General features: G+C 39.1%; 1 protein-coding gene across 6 annotated transcripts in view; it reads left to right on the top strand.

The window, feature by feature from the left end:
- LOC109410770 (PR domain zinc finger protein 1) overlaps positions 1 to 12,315 on the top strand; it is a 209,200-nt gene extending 196,885 nt beyond the window's left edge. For 5 of the 6 annotated variants that reach the window (XM_019684295.3, XM_062853225.1, XM_062853228.1 and 2 more), the window contains 3 exons: positions 253 to 291; positions 399 to 2,631; positions 2,694 to 12,315. In XM_019684295.3, coding sequence (XP_019539840.3) covers positions 253 to 291; positions 399 to 2,631; positions 2,694 to 3,193 — 2,772 coding nt within the window. In that variant the 3' untranslated portion in view covers positions 3,194 to 12,315. The remainder of the gene's footprint in view (positions 1 to 252; positions 292 to 398; positions 2,632 to 2,693) is intronic. The other variant, XM_019684297.3, reaches the window with a different exon arrangement.
- Positions 12,316 to 16,568: the final 4,253 nt, after the last annotated feature.

Here is a 16,568-nt window from a genome sequence, read left to right as displayed (position 1 = left end):
ACAAAAAGAAAATGAAAAACAAAAACAAAGAAACAGAGATAATAAAGAATAAGCCGAAGAACACAAAAACTACACAACAAAAGAAAAAACTTTAAATAATGTTTAACATTCATTAACACAATTTAGTCTAAGAATCGCTTTACTAATTATCAAATTACCGTTCTGTTCTTCTCTCCCTTTCATATTACTCTGTGCCCTCTTCTCTTCTGTCCTCAACTGTAAATACTCTTTCAACCTGGAACTACTCAAAAGGTCCAAGAGCTACGACATGTTTCCTATGGGAATATCAAGGTATCTATCCTAGCAATAGCTCTTCAAGCTCTCCAAACTTCTCCTCGACCAACGTACTAATCAATCGTATCTCCGTCTCTCCCCTTTTCTCCATCACCGCCATCCAGATATTCAAAGACAGTGACTTCTACTACCTGGATGGCTCGGATCCAGCGCAGTCCAACTGGATGCGATACGTCGCGTCCGCTTACAGTTTCTCGGTGATGAACCTGGTGGCCTGTCAGCACCAGGAGCACATCTACTTCTACACGATCCGTGACATCATGCCCAACGAAGAGCTGATGGTGTGGTACTGCCGGGACTTTGCCAAACGGCTGGGCTACGACATTGATCCCGAACGGGCAACCTACTCCATCTGCCGGGAGGAGACGCTCAAGAAGACCTACGGAGCCATTGCCAAGGCGCCGGTACCGGCCGAAGTGGCCTATAACCACGTCAAGCATGTGATGGGTCTTGGGATCTACATGCCGGCGATACGGAACGCCCCGACGCCCAGTCCTTCGCCACCGGCCCCGACGCCCAGCACCACAACAGTAGTAGTTCCTTCCAAGCACCAGATCCACCAGACGGTGCTGCGAGAGCCGCGGACTTCGGCTGAACACCATCGGGACCGATCGCCGATCAGGATAATGATCCGGGAACAGAGCCCACTGAGGGAAAGTGCAAAGGAGGTCGACGCCAACTCACCGATCTCACAGAACGGCAAAGAAGGCCACTACGAGCACCAGTTGACGCCCAACGATGGCTCGGTAAGGTCCGACGAGGGTTACCACAGCAATGGGTACCACGAGGACGCGTTCACTCCACCGGAAGACTCCAGCGATAGCGAGAGTGAGCACAACTACGTGCTGGATTGCTCGAAGAAGGCGATCGAACCCAAGGAAACCAGCGTCAGTCAGAAGGTTGAGATTTGTGATAAAAACGAATACCGTAAAGTCAAAATGAAAATGCCATTGAAGTACGAGTTCAAGAACAATAAAAACTTCAAATCACCTAGCGATAAGGAGGAAATGGTGGAAGAAGAGGAAGTCGTAACGACCAGGGAGGTAACTCCGGCCACAAGTACAGTGATCGTGGTAGATACCTCACCAGAAACGACGATCGTTCCCCTAACCAAAACGTATTACGAAGCGGAGACGTCCACATCTCCGGCAACCTACATCCGATACTCTCCGCCAAGTTCAAGTATTCTGGAAACGATCCTCACCGGCAGCCGACCCCAGGTGGATGATCCTCACCGAAGGCAACCGAACGCTACGCCCCCTCCAACCTCCCCCACAGAAATGGCCTATTCGTACAAAAAGTCTCATCGATACGGTACCGCATGCAGTCCAGACTCGAGTTCACAGAACGCCGAACGGGAAATGGGCGAACTTGTACCCCATATGCTACAGGAAACCAAGATCATCAGCGTCGATCACCGAGAATCTCAATCGCCAACCCTGGTCTACAGCAGTGAGCATCGACCGCAGTCGTCCCATTCACCCGGACCCTACGAACCTTCCCCGCATGGTTACGCCATCTATCCCTCGCCAAACGGAACTGTGATCAATAACGCTTCCAGTTCGACCTACTCGCCACCCCTGAACGGTGGCCATTACGAGAGACTGACAACGCACACAATCCAGTCCCCACACGGATTCGTGCAACTCCAAGCCAAGGGACAACTTCCTCTGGGACATCCGCTGATGCAGCCACTTCCCCCGTTAACGCACATGTCTCCCGGAAGATGCTCCCCACCCAGCAGCCTCAGTCCGGATGGCGGTTCCTACTCGCGAAGTGGCAGCCCCATGAGTCCGGGAAGTCCAGGTTCCCGAGGCTACCGTAGTCTGCCATACCCGCTTCGCAAACGAGACGGCAAAATGCACTACGAATGCAACGTCTGCAGCAAGACCTTCGGACAGCTGTCCAACCTTAAGGTCCACCTGCGAACCCACTCGGGCGAGAGGCCCTTCAAGTGCAACGTCTGTACCAAATCCTTCACCCAGCTTGCCCACCTCCAGAAGCACCACCTGGTGCACACCGGCGAGAAACCGCACCAATGTGATATCTGCAAGAAGCGGTTCTCGTCCACCTCGAACCTGAAGACCCATCTGAGGCTGCACAGCGGCCAGAAACCCTATGCATGCGATCTGTGCCCGCAGAAGTTCACCCAGTTTGTGCACCTGAAGCTGCACAAGCGACTCCACACCAACGATCGGCCGTACGTATGCCAAGGTTGTGATAAGAAGTACATCAGTGCTTCCGGACTGCGAACCCACTGGAAGACGACGAGCTGCAAGCCAAATAACCTGGAGGAGGAGCTGGCGCTGGCCGCTGCTGCCACTTCCGAGTGTATAGGTAAGTTTGAGGTTCTGAAGGATCGCTGTGTTTCATTACTGATTGATTTCGTTTCCCCGCAGACAAAGATCAACCGGACAGTAACGATCACCGGGAGTACTACGAGCTGCAGAACCATCCGGCCTCCCCGGTGGCTCCCCACCAGCTGAGGCACGTAGTGGTAGGTCACGGCTCTCCTCCAACTCTCCTAGGTCTGTCCCCGCAGTCGCAACACCCCCAGCATCTGATCCAGGTCCACCCGGGATCGGAAGCGATCATCCAGAAAGTCGGCAAACTCCCCTCCAGTGGAAGCAGTCCCACCTCCACCACAACCACCACCACCAACAACAACAACAATCCAACCATGGTGAATGGGAACGTTCACTACCTGGGAGGTCCTCAGGGACCCCCTCCACATCTTCAGCATCACCCCCATCTTCACCATCCGGCGCCGCCACCTCCGATGGGCGTCGTCATGGGTCATCACCACGGAGCGTCAGCTCCGCCCAACTCGACGGAACCGCCCACGAGCCGACCCAGCGTGATCGAGTCCAGCCAACCGATGATCATCGAGTGCACGTAGCTCCCGGGGCAGATGGGCCCGGGACCTCCTGTTCGGCAAGACACTGTCATCCAGATGATGTCGGGTTGTTGAGCGCGTTGTAAGATCCAGAGGGAGTGAACGTCTGTGAATACTAGTTCTGTAAGAGTTACACACATGCAAACACACTCAAACCCAAACACTTTGATCGTAGCGATTAGAGAAGATTGCTGAGGACACACACACACTCACACACACACATACACACACGGCTAGCTGCTAAGAGGAATATAAATTTATATATTTATTTTTTACCCCTATTGTCAGCGCTAATCGATAAGATTGAAAAAAAAGTCGCAAAAATCAAGCAAAAACAAGCAAGCATAAGGTTAAGTGTTCTTAAGGATAAAACTCTAGCGTTATACGACGAAGATGGCGATGACGACGATGCAGACGGCTCACACCGTGAGCACCGTGAGACACGGAGGGAAGAAATTTGTCGTTTCTTTGCTTTTCTTGTTTTGAGCACTGATTGTCACTGTCGCCACCGTTCAGAGTTGGAAACCACGATCGTTTTGTAAATATAGTGCCCTAAGTCACAGTGGTTCCGACGATCATTGAAAGGTGGAACGTGGAGTATGATGAATAACTCGAATTAAGATTGGTAACCAGGATTAGATCTTTTATTGGTCTTCTCGTTATTGACATGTTTTATTAGAATATTTGAAAAATTTTCTATTACTTCCAAGAACATCAGATGCTTTTTTTTTTTAACTTTTACTTGAGTAACTTATACATTTTATTTGATTAGCTTCTGGATTAGAAACTCGGGAAGCAAATTTCATCAGCAGGTTGAGTTGTATTTACAGGAAAAACGAACTTCTTCCATCAGGATATTAACAGTTCAACTGAGAAAGTTTGAGACGTTTCTATCAGATTTTTTTTTAAATTTGAACAACAATTTTGATAAACTGTCATAGTGTCAAGTTTAAACAACTAACACAAAATGTTTAAATAAAATTTCTAGAGAAGTTGAATCAACTTCGTTACGAAAGTTTGAATTATTTTCCTGTAGAATATTGACCAAAATTTCCCTTCAAAGTTTGAAAAACGTTTATCAAAAAAAAAACAAAATAGTGAGAACTTTTTTATACAAATTTGAGAATGTTTTCCAAAAATTCGTGAAACTTGATTGTTTTTTTTTAGTTTGAGCAAGCTTACTCGTGATATTTGTGAAACTTCTCTCAAAGGGTTCGAGCAACTTCCTAAATTTTGAGTGACATTTTACTGGAACTTCTAGAAACTTCCTTTTGAAACTATGAGCAGCTTGGGTATGTTTGACTGGAATTTAGGCAAGTTCTCTCCAGAATCTGCAACAAGTTCCCTCTGTAAGTTCAAGCAGTTTATTTTTGGAAGCTTAATCACTCTTTCATGGACAGGTCAAACAGTTTCGCTTGAAAAGTTTGGGCAACTTTCTTTTGAAAGTTTGAACAAATTTCCTTTAACTTACCTTTCAAATGAAATTTGAGAAACTATCGTCTGAAAGTTTATGCAACTTTCAAGAAGAAGTTTTTACCAAATAGTCTCTAGAAATTTGGGCAACTTTTCTCCGAAAGTTTGATGGAAACTATCGATAATTAAAAGGGAAAATTTTAAAAACTTCCCAATTAACATTCATGCAACTTACCTCTAGAAGTGTAAGCAATCCGAACTCGAAAAGCTTACTGAATTGAATCCAACTTCATTCAAAAAGAAAGAACTACTTTCCGCTGGGAATGAAACATGACTTCTAATGGATTTTTTCCTCTGAAAGTTTGGACGAATTTCATCCTTGAAATTTTTATTCTTTATTCACTTAACCTAATTTACAGCTCTATTGTCCACTTGGGCACTACGTGAGCAATTTCAATTGACAGCTGCACTTACATTTTGTACAGCGCCTAGATTATATTCTACTTTATCGAACTGGTTGCCTTTCTGCTGCTTTCACTTTTTCTACTTTATACCTAGTAGAATGATGAGTAGCAGTTCGCCGATGTCCAGGTATCCAGGTTCGTTTGAGTCATGGGGCTCAGAAGAGGGTCAGTGTCAGTTGCTCTCGGGGGAAAAGCAACTGACGAAAAATTGCAAATGCTGGGGCTGGGAATCAAACCCATGACCATCCACGTGTGACCAACTACGCCACGGGCCCCGGCATCCTTGAAATTAACTAAGAGTTTTCAAATAAAATTTGATCAACTACCATCTGAGCGAATTTGAGGAACTTTGATTGATGGATTTGAAGAAATGAAAAATTCTAACGGAAAAACTTGACCAATTTGTCTCTGAACATTTGGGCAACTTTTCTCCGAAAGCTTGATAAAAATTTTGTTTTATATATGGGAAATATTGCAAATCTTGCAACCAAAAGTTTAGGCAACTCACCTCTAGAAATTCGAGTAATTTGAACTCAAAAGGCTTATTTTCTTTTGATAGATGGAGCAAATATCCACTAGAAATTGAAGTTGACTTCCCATGGATTTTTTTCTTCTAGAATATTAGCAATTTTTCTCAAAAAAAACTAATTCAAAAAAAAAATACCTAAAGTTAATGACATCTGACGAATATTTGAGCAACTTGCCTCTTGAAATGAAAGCAACTCTCGCATTAGAGCTAGAGACTTTATCTGAGAGCTTGAAAGCTTCCTTCTACAATTTAGAGCAACTCCCTTGCAGCGGTTTGAACAAATTTCACCTTGAAATTTTAACAAAGTATTTGTGAAAAAATATAAATATCTCTGAAGAACTATGACCTATGAAAATTCTCTGCATGCTTGGGAATTTTCCCCACGAAGGTTCTGGAGAATTTCTTCTGGAAGTTTGAGAAACATCTTTTTGAGTTTGAGTATCCTTGGTCAGGACGTTTGAGCAAACTTCTTTGAGCAATTTGAGCAACTCCTGGAGATTTGAGGAACTGCTTCTGGACCTTTGAGGAACTTTCTCTGGAAGTTTAGGCAACTTCCGTCTGTAAGCCTTTGTTAGAACTTCCCTGAGTTAATTTGAGCTACTTCTCTCCGGAACAAACAACCTACGTCTGGAAGCTTGAGCAACTCTTCCTAGATAGAGCTATTCCATTCTAGAAGTTTGAGCATCTCCACCTAGGAACTTTTAGCACCTTTCTTCTGTAAATTCAACAAATGTCCCCCCAAAAATTTGAACAACTTTATAAGAAACTTTTGAGCAACTTTGTGGGAAACTTTCTTACTAGAAGTTTCAGAAACTTCTTCCCGGAAATTTTGGCAACTTCTACCTGAAAGTGGGGACAGCTTTTCTCCGAAAGTTTTGGGCACTTCAACTTGAAAGTTTTAGCAACTCATCCCCGAAAGCGTAACTTATAGCTTGGGAGATTTGAGCAATTTCCTCCAATGAGTTTTATCATCTTTCAATGATAAATTGTCCTATTTACTCATTGAAAGATTGAGGAATTTCTCGCTGCAAGCTTGGCCAACTGGCTCTTGGAAGCTTGAACAACTTTTCAGTGAAAGTGTGAGCAGTTTTTATCTCGAAATTTAAGACTTTTTCTGGAACTACCATCTGGATGTATGAACAGCTTTTCTATGTAAGTTTTAGCAACTTCTTGCTGAAAGTTCATACAACTTTCCGTGAAATGTTGGGCAACTTCTTTTAGGAACTATTAACAAATTGTTGATGAAGGTTTGTACAATTTTCTCCAAAAGTTTTCAAAATTTAACCATGGGAAAATAGAGTATCTTTTCCTTGAAAATTTTTGAAATTTCTCGCTGCATGCTTGAGTAACTTATTCTTGGAAATTTGAGCAACTTTTCTAAGGAAGCGTGAGCGATTTCACTCTGGAATGTTGAGCATTTTCTTTATAGACGTTTGGGCAACTTCCATATCCAAGTGTAAGCTGTTTTCTTCGGAAGATTGAGCAATTTCTCTTCGGAAGTTGGAACAACTTCTCTTCGGAAATTGAGCAACTTCTTCTAGGACTTTCGAAGAACTTCTCTCTTGCAGATTGAGCAACTTATTTCAAGAAGTTTTATTAGCTTACCTCTGGAAATTTGAGCAATTCTAGCTTCGAAGCTTAAGCAACTTATTCTATGAAGTAAGGGCAATTTATCTCTGGAAGTTTGAGCAACTTGCATCAGGAAGTGTGAGCGGCTTTTCTATGGCAGTTCGATAAACTTCTCCTTGGAAGTTTGAGCAACTTCTTATAGGAATTAATAACAATTCTTCGCTGAAGATTTGACCAATTTCTTCCATCTTTCCACAGGAAATTCAAGTGTTTTTTTTTTTGGTATTTTGTGAAATCTCTCGCTGCAAGTAAGAGCTACTTCTTCTTGAAAGTGTGAGCAATTTCTCTCTGGAAGTTTGAGAAATTTCTGTACAGAAGCTTGAGCAACTTTTATCTGTAAGTGTACGGAAGTTTGAGCAATTTCACTACTAAAGTTTTAACAAGTTCTCTTCGGAAATTTGAGCAACTTCTTCTAGGAAATGCGAACAACTTCTCTCCTGAAGTTAAAGCAACTCCTTTCAAGATGTTTTAACAGCTCACCTCTGAGAATTTGAGCAGTGTTAGCTTGGAAGTTTAAGCAACTTATATCTGGAAGAACGAGAAATTTCTCTCTGCATGTTTGAGCAACTCATTCTTGGAAGTTAACGCAACTTATGCTTGGAAGAAAGAGCCATTTCTTTTTGGCAACTGAGCAATTTGTTTTCGGAAGTTCTAGTAACTGCCATCTGAAATTGTAAACAGCTACTCCGAAAAAGTGAGAGAAACATACTACGAAATAAACAACTTTTCTATGGAAGTTTGAGCAACTTCTCCTTGGAAGTTTGATCAACTTACCCTTGGAAGATTGAGCAACTTCTTCTAGAAAAAGTGAACAACTTTTCTCAGGAAGTTTAAGCAACTTCTTGTAAGTAGTCTCAACATCTTGCTGCTGAAAGATTAAGCAGTTTTTTCTAGGAAGTTTTAAACTTTCTGGTAGTTTGAGCAACTTTTTCCATAAAATGTGAATAACTTCTCTTAAAAATATGTGGAATTTCTCTCTGGAAGTTTGAGCAACTTCTGTCTAGAATTGTGAACAGCTTTTCCACGAAACTTTGAGCATCTTTTCTAGAAAATCATGAACAATTTCTTTTTGGAAATTTGAGCAACTTCTTCATGAAATTAGGAATTCTAGAAGTACTAACAAGCTTTGAGCAGTTTATGGTTAAAGGTTTGCAAAATATTTTATTTTAAGATTGAGCAACTTCTTCTAGGAAATACAACTTCTTCTCGAATCACCACGTGAAATTTGAGTAGTTTTAGTATGAAGCTTGAGCAACTTCCATCTGGCAACTTGAGCAACTTCTCCATGAAGTATCAACGAATAACCACGAGCATTTTGAGCAGTTTAAGCTTGGAGGTTCGAAAACTTCTTTATGGAAGTTTGAACATCTTTTTCTAGGAAACTCGATCAACTTCTCTTTGGAATATTGAGCAACTTCTTTTAGAAAATGCAAACTTCTCTACTCTGGAGGTTTGAGCAACTTCTTTCAAGAAGTTTGCACAGCTCGATACTGTATGTTTGACCAGCTTTAGTTTAGTTTTCCAAAAGTTTGAAAAATTTCTTTTTGGAAGTTTGGGCAACCTTTTTTTTGGAAGTATGAGCAACTTTTTCTTGGAAGTGTGAATAATTTCTCTAAGAAATATAAGCAATATCTCTCTGAAAGCCTGAGCAACTTCTTTCAGGAAATTTTAGCAAACCATCACGAGAAGTTATGCACTTGTAGCTTGAAAGTTTGGGAAACTTCTCGCTGCAAGTTTAAGCAGCTTACTTTTGGAAATTTGAGCAACTTTTTTTAAAGTTTGAGCATATTTTCTAAAGAAATGTGAAAAATTTCTCTCTGGCAGTTTGAACAACTTCTCAACAAATTGCAACGAGATGTTTGAGCAGTTTTACCTTTACAGGTTGAAAAATTTATCTTTGGAAGTTTAAGCATTTTTTTAAGAAGCTTCAACAACTCTTCACTAAAAGTTTAAGCAGTTTCAGCTTGAAAAATTGTGAAATTTCTTTCAGGAAGTATAATCAACTGAAAGTGTGAATTATTTCTCTTTAAAAAAAATTGAGCGACTTCTTTCATAAAATTTAAGCTATTTCTCTCAGAAAATTTGAGCAACTTTGAGCAAAAAAATCTTAAAAAATCATAACGAGAAATTGAAACACTTTTAGCTTGAAAGTTTGAGCAACTCTTTGCTGCAAGTTTCAGCAACTTACTCCTAATAGAGCAACTTTCCTTCGGAAGTTTGATCAACTTCCACCTGGACGTTTGAGCAACTAGTCCCTGGAAGTGAGAATCCACAAAGTATTTACAACTCATCACGAGAAGTTTGGAAAATTTATCTGTGGAAGTTTGAAGAACTTACTCATGAAAGTCTGAACAATTTGTCTTCAGAAGCATGAGAAGCATCAGAAGCATCAGAAGCATGAGAAGCAAGTGGGCACAGCTTTTCTGCGGCAGTTTGAGTAACTTTCTTTACGAATTTTGAACATTTTTTAATGAAAAAATACATAATATCAATTAAAGTTTTTAATAAGTTTATCAAGTGAAATAAAGATCTTTTCTGGGCCAAGTTTAATCCACTTATCAAACAGTAGAAACAATTTAACAAGTTCAAAGAAAATGACAAATTTCGTCCAATCGATTGAGTCTATAATAGTTTCTTGAGAAACAAAAATACATCGTTAGAAATATACATTTCTTTCAACTGTACATTGCAACAAAAAGAGGTTATGAAAAAAAAAACATAAAAAAATACAAAAATTGAACAAATCGAGTAAATACACATTTAATGAACAAAGAAAAACAAATAACAATTAAACAAAAATAAAACAAGTTAGCTGAAGATCGGTGCTTTTTTCAGATTACAAGGGAAAAACTTCGAAAAATCTCGAAACTATATTTACTGGATTTTTCGACGCAAAAGTTTAACTCTTTATCTCACTCAGATTTAAGGATTAACCAAGTACGTTTAAAAAAAAAACAAGAAAAAATTAACAACAAACAAACACACACGGCAACAGCAACATCGGAACGTGAAACTAGGATGATAAGATTATGCAGCACAGCTGTCCTTTTTAATAAAAACAGACACGAATACTCTAGCTCTCGCCACAGGAGGATCAGAACCATAGGAAGGAACAAGCAACTAACTCCCTAACTCTCAGTCGTATTCAAAGTAGAAAACTTTTAACGAAACCTTTGCCAACAAATTGCAGGAAATGAGTAGCCCTTGCCGAGGATCTAAGTCCAAGGATTAAAAAGGTAGATTAGTTGCTCGTCAGCTTCGGATTTCTTCAGAAAGTCAATCTTTTACCATGCAGAGGGACACTTCGAGCTGAGTGGATGCTGAATATGGTTTAATCAAGATTTTATCACTGCTAAAATGTCCCTTTTGTCAATGGGACACTCGTTTTTCGCAACTAAATATCTTTTCTAATGATACATCTTGTTCCAAAACATGGTTTTACGTTACTTTGCATACAAAACAGCATTGAAAGTTATAGGAAACAATTAAATTCGAAACATGTCGTATTAAATCCACGTGTCCCACAAAATGGGACACCCGTAAACCATCCAAAATTGTTCAACTCCCATTCAGCTCCAATGTTCCTTCCACTTAATCAACAAAGTAACTACTTTTGACTACAAAACTTAGAGCACAAATAGTGATTATAAGGCTACTCTGAGCTAGTAGCTGTCCAACCCCGGAGGACCCTAACTCTGTCCCAAACTGTGACGATTTCCGTTTTTATTTTTCACACCATGCCGCAATAAGTGAAACTGCAATAACCCACCGTTTTTAGTTGATTCCCTCCAATTTAAAAACCTAGATGTACGACAAATCGCTATTTTGAGGCTCCCCGAATCATCCTTAGTTCCACCCCCCCAACGAACACGTCGTGATGTCTGTTGAAAACATATTAGTTTTGTTTGTATGTTGTAAACCAAGTGTAGGTGTAAGGCGAAATTGTGTACTGTGTACATTGGGAGAGAATAAAGAAATGTATTAAGTGATAAGAAATTTTCTATTTGAAATCGATCGATATTTGCAGCGTTGTAGCACAGCGGAGAAACAAATACGGAACGAACCTGCTTAGGGTGGTCTATTTTTTTTTTAATTTAACGATGGAACAGAAATGTAAAAATTGAACTTTTGTAAAAATCGTAGAAATGTTGATCGTTTCACAATCGGTTCCGTTTTATTAGGTAGTTTGTTACTCTTATTTTGTTTCCCTGTTTATTTCGTCTGTTAGCAAATCATGACTGATTAACTTTCGGTTCAGCAATCGGAACGACCCCTTTATTTGGCAATATGTTAGGAGCGTAGCGCAAACGTGGTAGGATTAAAGCCAAAAAAACGAACGTCGCAAACCGAAACCTAAATTCGCTTGTAAGCAAACACAAAAATTCCTGTGAGAGAAGAGCATCGACTGATTAAACTTAGTGGAATATGTATAGTAGAAACGAACCCCAAGCTCTTGATTAGTGTTTTTGTTTTTAGTTTTAAACGAAAAATCGGCGCGTGTTTTTTTTTATTATGTAAGTTGGAAACATCCGAAGACGAAAGTATTCTTGTTAGTTGACCTAATCTCGAACGTTGATTATATGTTTGACAGACGTGGGAAATCACGTCATCACTCAAACGTTAGAGAATTATTGAATTTGTAGCTTTTAAGACATCGCCGGCAGAACATTTGCTACGCTTGGCAGCCCGTTCGTTCGGCTTACTGGAGAGTTGTACAGATGAGACTCGTTTTTTTAAACTTCATTTCTTACATAGCTTGTAAGAGAAAATCAGAATAAACTTAGAAACCGCAACTGCAAGAGATACGAATGACGAATCGGTGGGAATCGTTGGAAAAATTCTCAAACCTGCAAATATTAGCTCGTAGGATGGCATCAATAGCTTGTAGGAACCAAAACAAACCAGAAACAGTACTGAATTTGTAAAAAAATATTAAGTAAAATTAACTTAATCTTGGACTAAGAACATACCTAATTATAATCTGTAATCTTTAACAGTAACAGTTAAAAAAACAAATACGATAATAACTATTGAAGCGGCAATGCTATGGACAAAACTCTTTATAAAAATAAAAATCTTCATTGAATTTATACTGTGTTTATGTTTCATTGAGATATCCGAAACTACCGTAGGTTGTCTACATCCACTTACTAAAATTGATCGTCAGAGTTTCTTTTTAGAGTTGCTCCTGACAGTAATTAGTACTCATTTTTATAGCTATTCTCTTATTGCCAGATAATTGATCGAATGTGATTCCGGAAGTTTTTGGGGTGTTTCGAGCCACTTCATGCCAGGGTCATGTAGGGAAGGTTCCAGGAAAACCTTTAAATCAAAGGGGTTTAGATGGCACTTCAATAGAATAATGGAAATTTCAAGGGCATGTTGGGGCATTTCAGGAGAATTTCAAGAGGTTCAAGGATTTTAGTGAAAATAACTCTGAAATGCTCTTGAAAAAAAATTCAAGTTACGTCAATGTCCTTCATCGTCCCTTTTACACATTCCTTCCGAAATTCGTGTAAAATGGGTATTTCTCCACGAATTCTTTCATGGAATTCCCCTAAGTTCCTTTCAGAAACTTCTCCATGAGATCCTGCAGAAATATATCCAAGACTTCTTCTAGAATCCTACCAAAGGTTTTTTTCATAATTTCGTGAATGGATTCTTTGCAGAAACTTTTTCAGTGCTTTCTCCAGAAGAAAATAAAAGTGCAGATTTTTTTTTTTCAAAACGTCCCAAAGTTTAATTTAGAATTTTTTCGAGGGATTCCTTAGGACATTCCTCCAAGAATTTATTTGGAATTTTCTTCAAACTGACATTTAAAAAATGTTTCAGTGATACTTTCAAAAATTAAAGAAAATCACTTTTTGAGTACTTTTAGTACTCCAATAACTGTATCAGGAAAATTATCAAGGATTTTTTTTAACTTCTCAAAGAATCATTTAACGGATTTCACAAGAAGTTTCCCAGGTATTCCTCCAGGATTTTTTTTTCAAACATTCTTCCAAGAATGCCTCCTGGTATTTCTAAAACATTTCGTTTAGAGATTTTCTTCGGAAATTGTTTCAGGGATTCTTTCGGATATTTTCTGCCTGGATTCCTTCAGAAATTTCTTCAGAAATTCTTTCAGAAACATCTCCAGTGACTCATTTTGTATTTTGAGGATTTGGGAACTTCAAGAAGGGATTTCTTAAATAGTTGAACCATGGATTTCCATAGAGATTTCTCTATGAACTTCATGAAAATATGTCTTTAACTGCTGCTATGGTTTCGTCCCAAACATCTCTCGGTACTGCTTTATAGATTCCTCCAGGGATCTTTTTTTTGTGCAAGAAAATACTGAAGGATTAAAATACATAAATTTCTAGAAGAATCGTCGACCAGTTTTCTAAAGATATAATATAATATTCCTTTTGAGTTTCCTTGAGGAACTTCTTAAAATAACTCAGATGGGATTCTCCGAAACAATATCTGAAAGAATTCTTCAAGAAATTCATGAAATACCATGAAATGTCATTAAAACCTTCGGAGGCACTTTGAAAGTAATTTTGAAAAAGTTCCTGAAAGAATTTCTGATGGAATCCTGATTTTTTTTTGAGAAATCTTTGAGGAAATTTCGAAGAAACTCCAAGATAAATTTCTGAAGGTTTCTCAAAAAGCATTAAGCAGGAACTACTATAGAAATAGCAGATGAATGCAATGAAATAATTATTGGAAGAAATCCTGAATAAATTTGTTACTGGAGAATTTCCTAAAGGAATCTGTAGAAAAACTCCTGGGAATACCTCTGAAGAAATTTTAAGAAGATTTTTTTTTGTACAATTCCTCAACAGACCAATAGACAACAATTCTAAAAGCAAATTCTAAAGAAATGATTGAAAGTATTTCTAAAAAAACCCTACAGAAATTTTGAAAAAAAAAAATTGCAGGAATTCTTGAAAAAATGATTGAAGAAACTTCTAAAGGAATATTATTGTTTGAGGAAAATTTGAATGACTGTAGATATTCGTTTAGCCGAGGCATATTTTTTTCTATTTCTCTCGCAACTGTAATAATTTTATGTTCTTTTTTTAATTCTATGAGTATCTTCTAGGTAATTTGCATTAGTCAATGGGATGGAACAATATATTTTTTTTATTTAATGGCCGTAAAATACAAGAAAAATAGGAAATTTGCCTAGACATTCGTTTGGCCGGATGCTGGGTCATTAGGCCGAACGTCATTAGGCCGAAGGTCATTAGGCCGAATGGTCATTAGGCCGAATGGTCATTCGGCCGAATGGTCATCAACACGAATTGAAAGTTAGTCGTTGTTTTTACCTTTTCCAACAATTTTTGCCAAAACCTAGTTTAACAATGAAACTAGAAAGAATAGCCTATGTTTTAGAGAAGGAAAAATTTATGAATTGAATATCAGAAGTTTCAGCGCCAAAAACTATTTTAGCAATGATATTAGAAAAAACAGACTATATTTAAAAGAAGGAAAAAATCATGGGTAAAATATCAGTAGATTCAGCATCAATAAAATATCTTCGTGCCTGTCACACATGGTCATTTGCAGAGGAAGCTCTCAGTTAATAACTAAGCTGAGAAGCAGGCTTTGTCTCAGTGGGGACGTAACGGCAAGAAGAAGACCCAATGACCATTCGGCCTGATGACCATTCGGCCTAATGACCATTCGGCCTAATAACCATTCGGCCTAATGACCATTCGGCCTAATGACCATTCGGCCTAATGACCATTCGGCCTAATGACCATTCGGCCTAATGACCATTCGGCCTAATGACCATTCGGCCTAGTGACCATTCGGCCTAATGACCATTCGGCCTAATGACCATTCGGCCTAATGACCATTCGGCCTAATGACCATTCGGCCTAATGACCATTCGGCCTAATGACCATTCGGCCTAATGACCATTCGGCCTAATGACCATTCGGCCTAATGACCATTCGGCCTAATGACCATTCGGCCTAATGACCATTCGGCCTAATGACCATTCGGCCTAATGACCATTCGGCCTAATGACCATTCGGCCTAATGACCATTCGGCCTAATGACCATTCGGCCTAATGACCATTCGGCCTAATGACCATTCGGCCTAATGACCATTCGGCCTAATGACCATTCGGCCTAATGACCATTCGGCCTAATGACCATTCGGCCTAATGACCATTCGGCCTAATGACCATTCGGCCTAATGACCATTCGGCCTAATGACCATTCGGCCTAATGACCATTCGGCCTAATGACCATTCGGCCTAATGACCATTCGGCCTAATGACCATTCGGCCTAATGACCATTCGGCCTAATGACCATTCGGCCTAATGACCATTCGGCCTAATGACCATTCGGCCTAATGACCATTCGGCCTAATGACCTTCCGCCGAATGGCCTGACACCGTTTAGCCGAATTGTACAATTTTTAGAATTCCATAATAAAAACTATCAAATTTTGAATAATATCCAACACAATCATTTTGTGTGATGACCTGCATTATAGATCGACTTATAAATCATGAATTTGATCGTTTTCAGAAGTGTTGCCATATTAATAGGAGGCAATCAGTAAAGTACTAGATTGAAAGTAGTGAGCTGGATTTTTGTATGGTGAGATGATCAATTCTCCATTTCTGCAATGAAATGGTGCAAACAGCGTAGGTTATATGATTTATTGACTAATTTGATGCTGTTTGAGCAAAAGTTTGGATAACTGTGTTGCTGAAGTTGCAGGGAAAAATAATACAACAACACAGTTATTCAAACTTTTGCTCAAATAGCATCAAATTAACTAATAAATCATATAACCTACGCTGTTTGCACCATTTCATTGCAGAAATGGAGAATTGATCATCTCACCATACAAAAATCCAGCTCACTACTTTCAATCTAGTACTTCACTGATTGCCTCCTATTTTACTTGCATCTCATATAAGTAAGTTATAATTTTGAAAATGTTTCCAAATTGAGATTTGTTGTAGTTATTTTCATTGGAAGTGTTTTTTTTTAAAGATTCCAATAAAAGTATCACGACGAGTGCAGGTTGAGAATCTACGAAAAACAAAGTTTTTAACAGAATAAAATGCCACAAACCTTAAAAAAATCGCGTATTTAAGTATTGTTTTGATGAAATATGATAGTCAAACTTGCATAAATCACAGCGTTTACTACTATTACGTCTTCTTATAGCTCCCAATATCTGCTAGTCTGTATTCGGGCTGAAATAACACACATTGGACACCAAAAGTTTTCAAGTTTCTAGCATGAACTACTTGTTTCATAATTTAGACAATCTTTTCATGTTAAAAATTAATGTGGCTCCAATATAAGACTAATTTATAATATATT

The sequence above is a fragment of the Aedes albopictus genome, chromosome 2 (genome assembly GCF_035046485.1).
Source record: "Aedes albopictus strain Foshan chromosome 2, AalbF5, whole genome shotgun sequence".
Taxonomy (NCBI): domain Eukaryota; kingdom Metazoa; phylum Arthropoda; class Insecta; order Diptera; family Culicidae; genus Aedes; species Aedes albopictus.
Note: the sequence above shows the minus strand (reverse complement) of the source record. Positions and strands in the feature narration are given on the sequence as shown.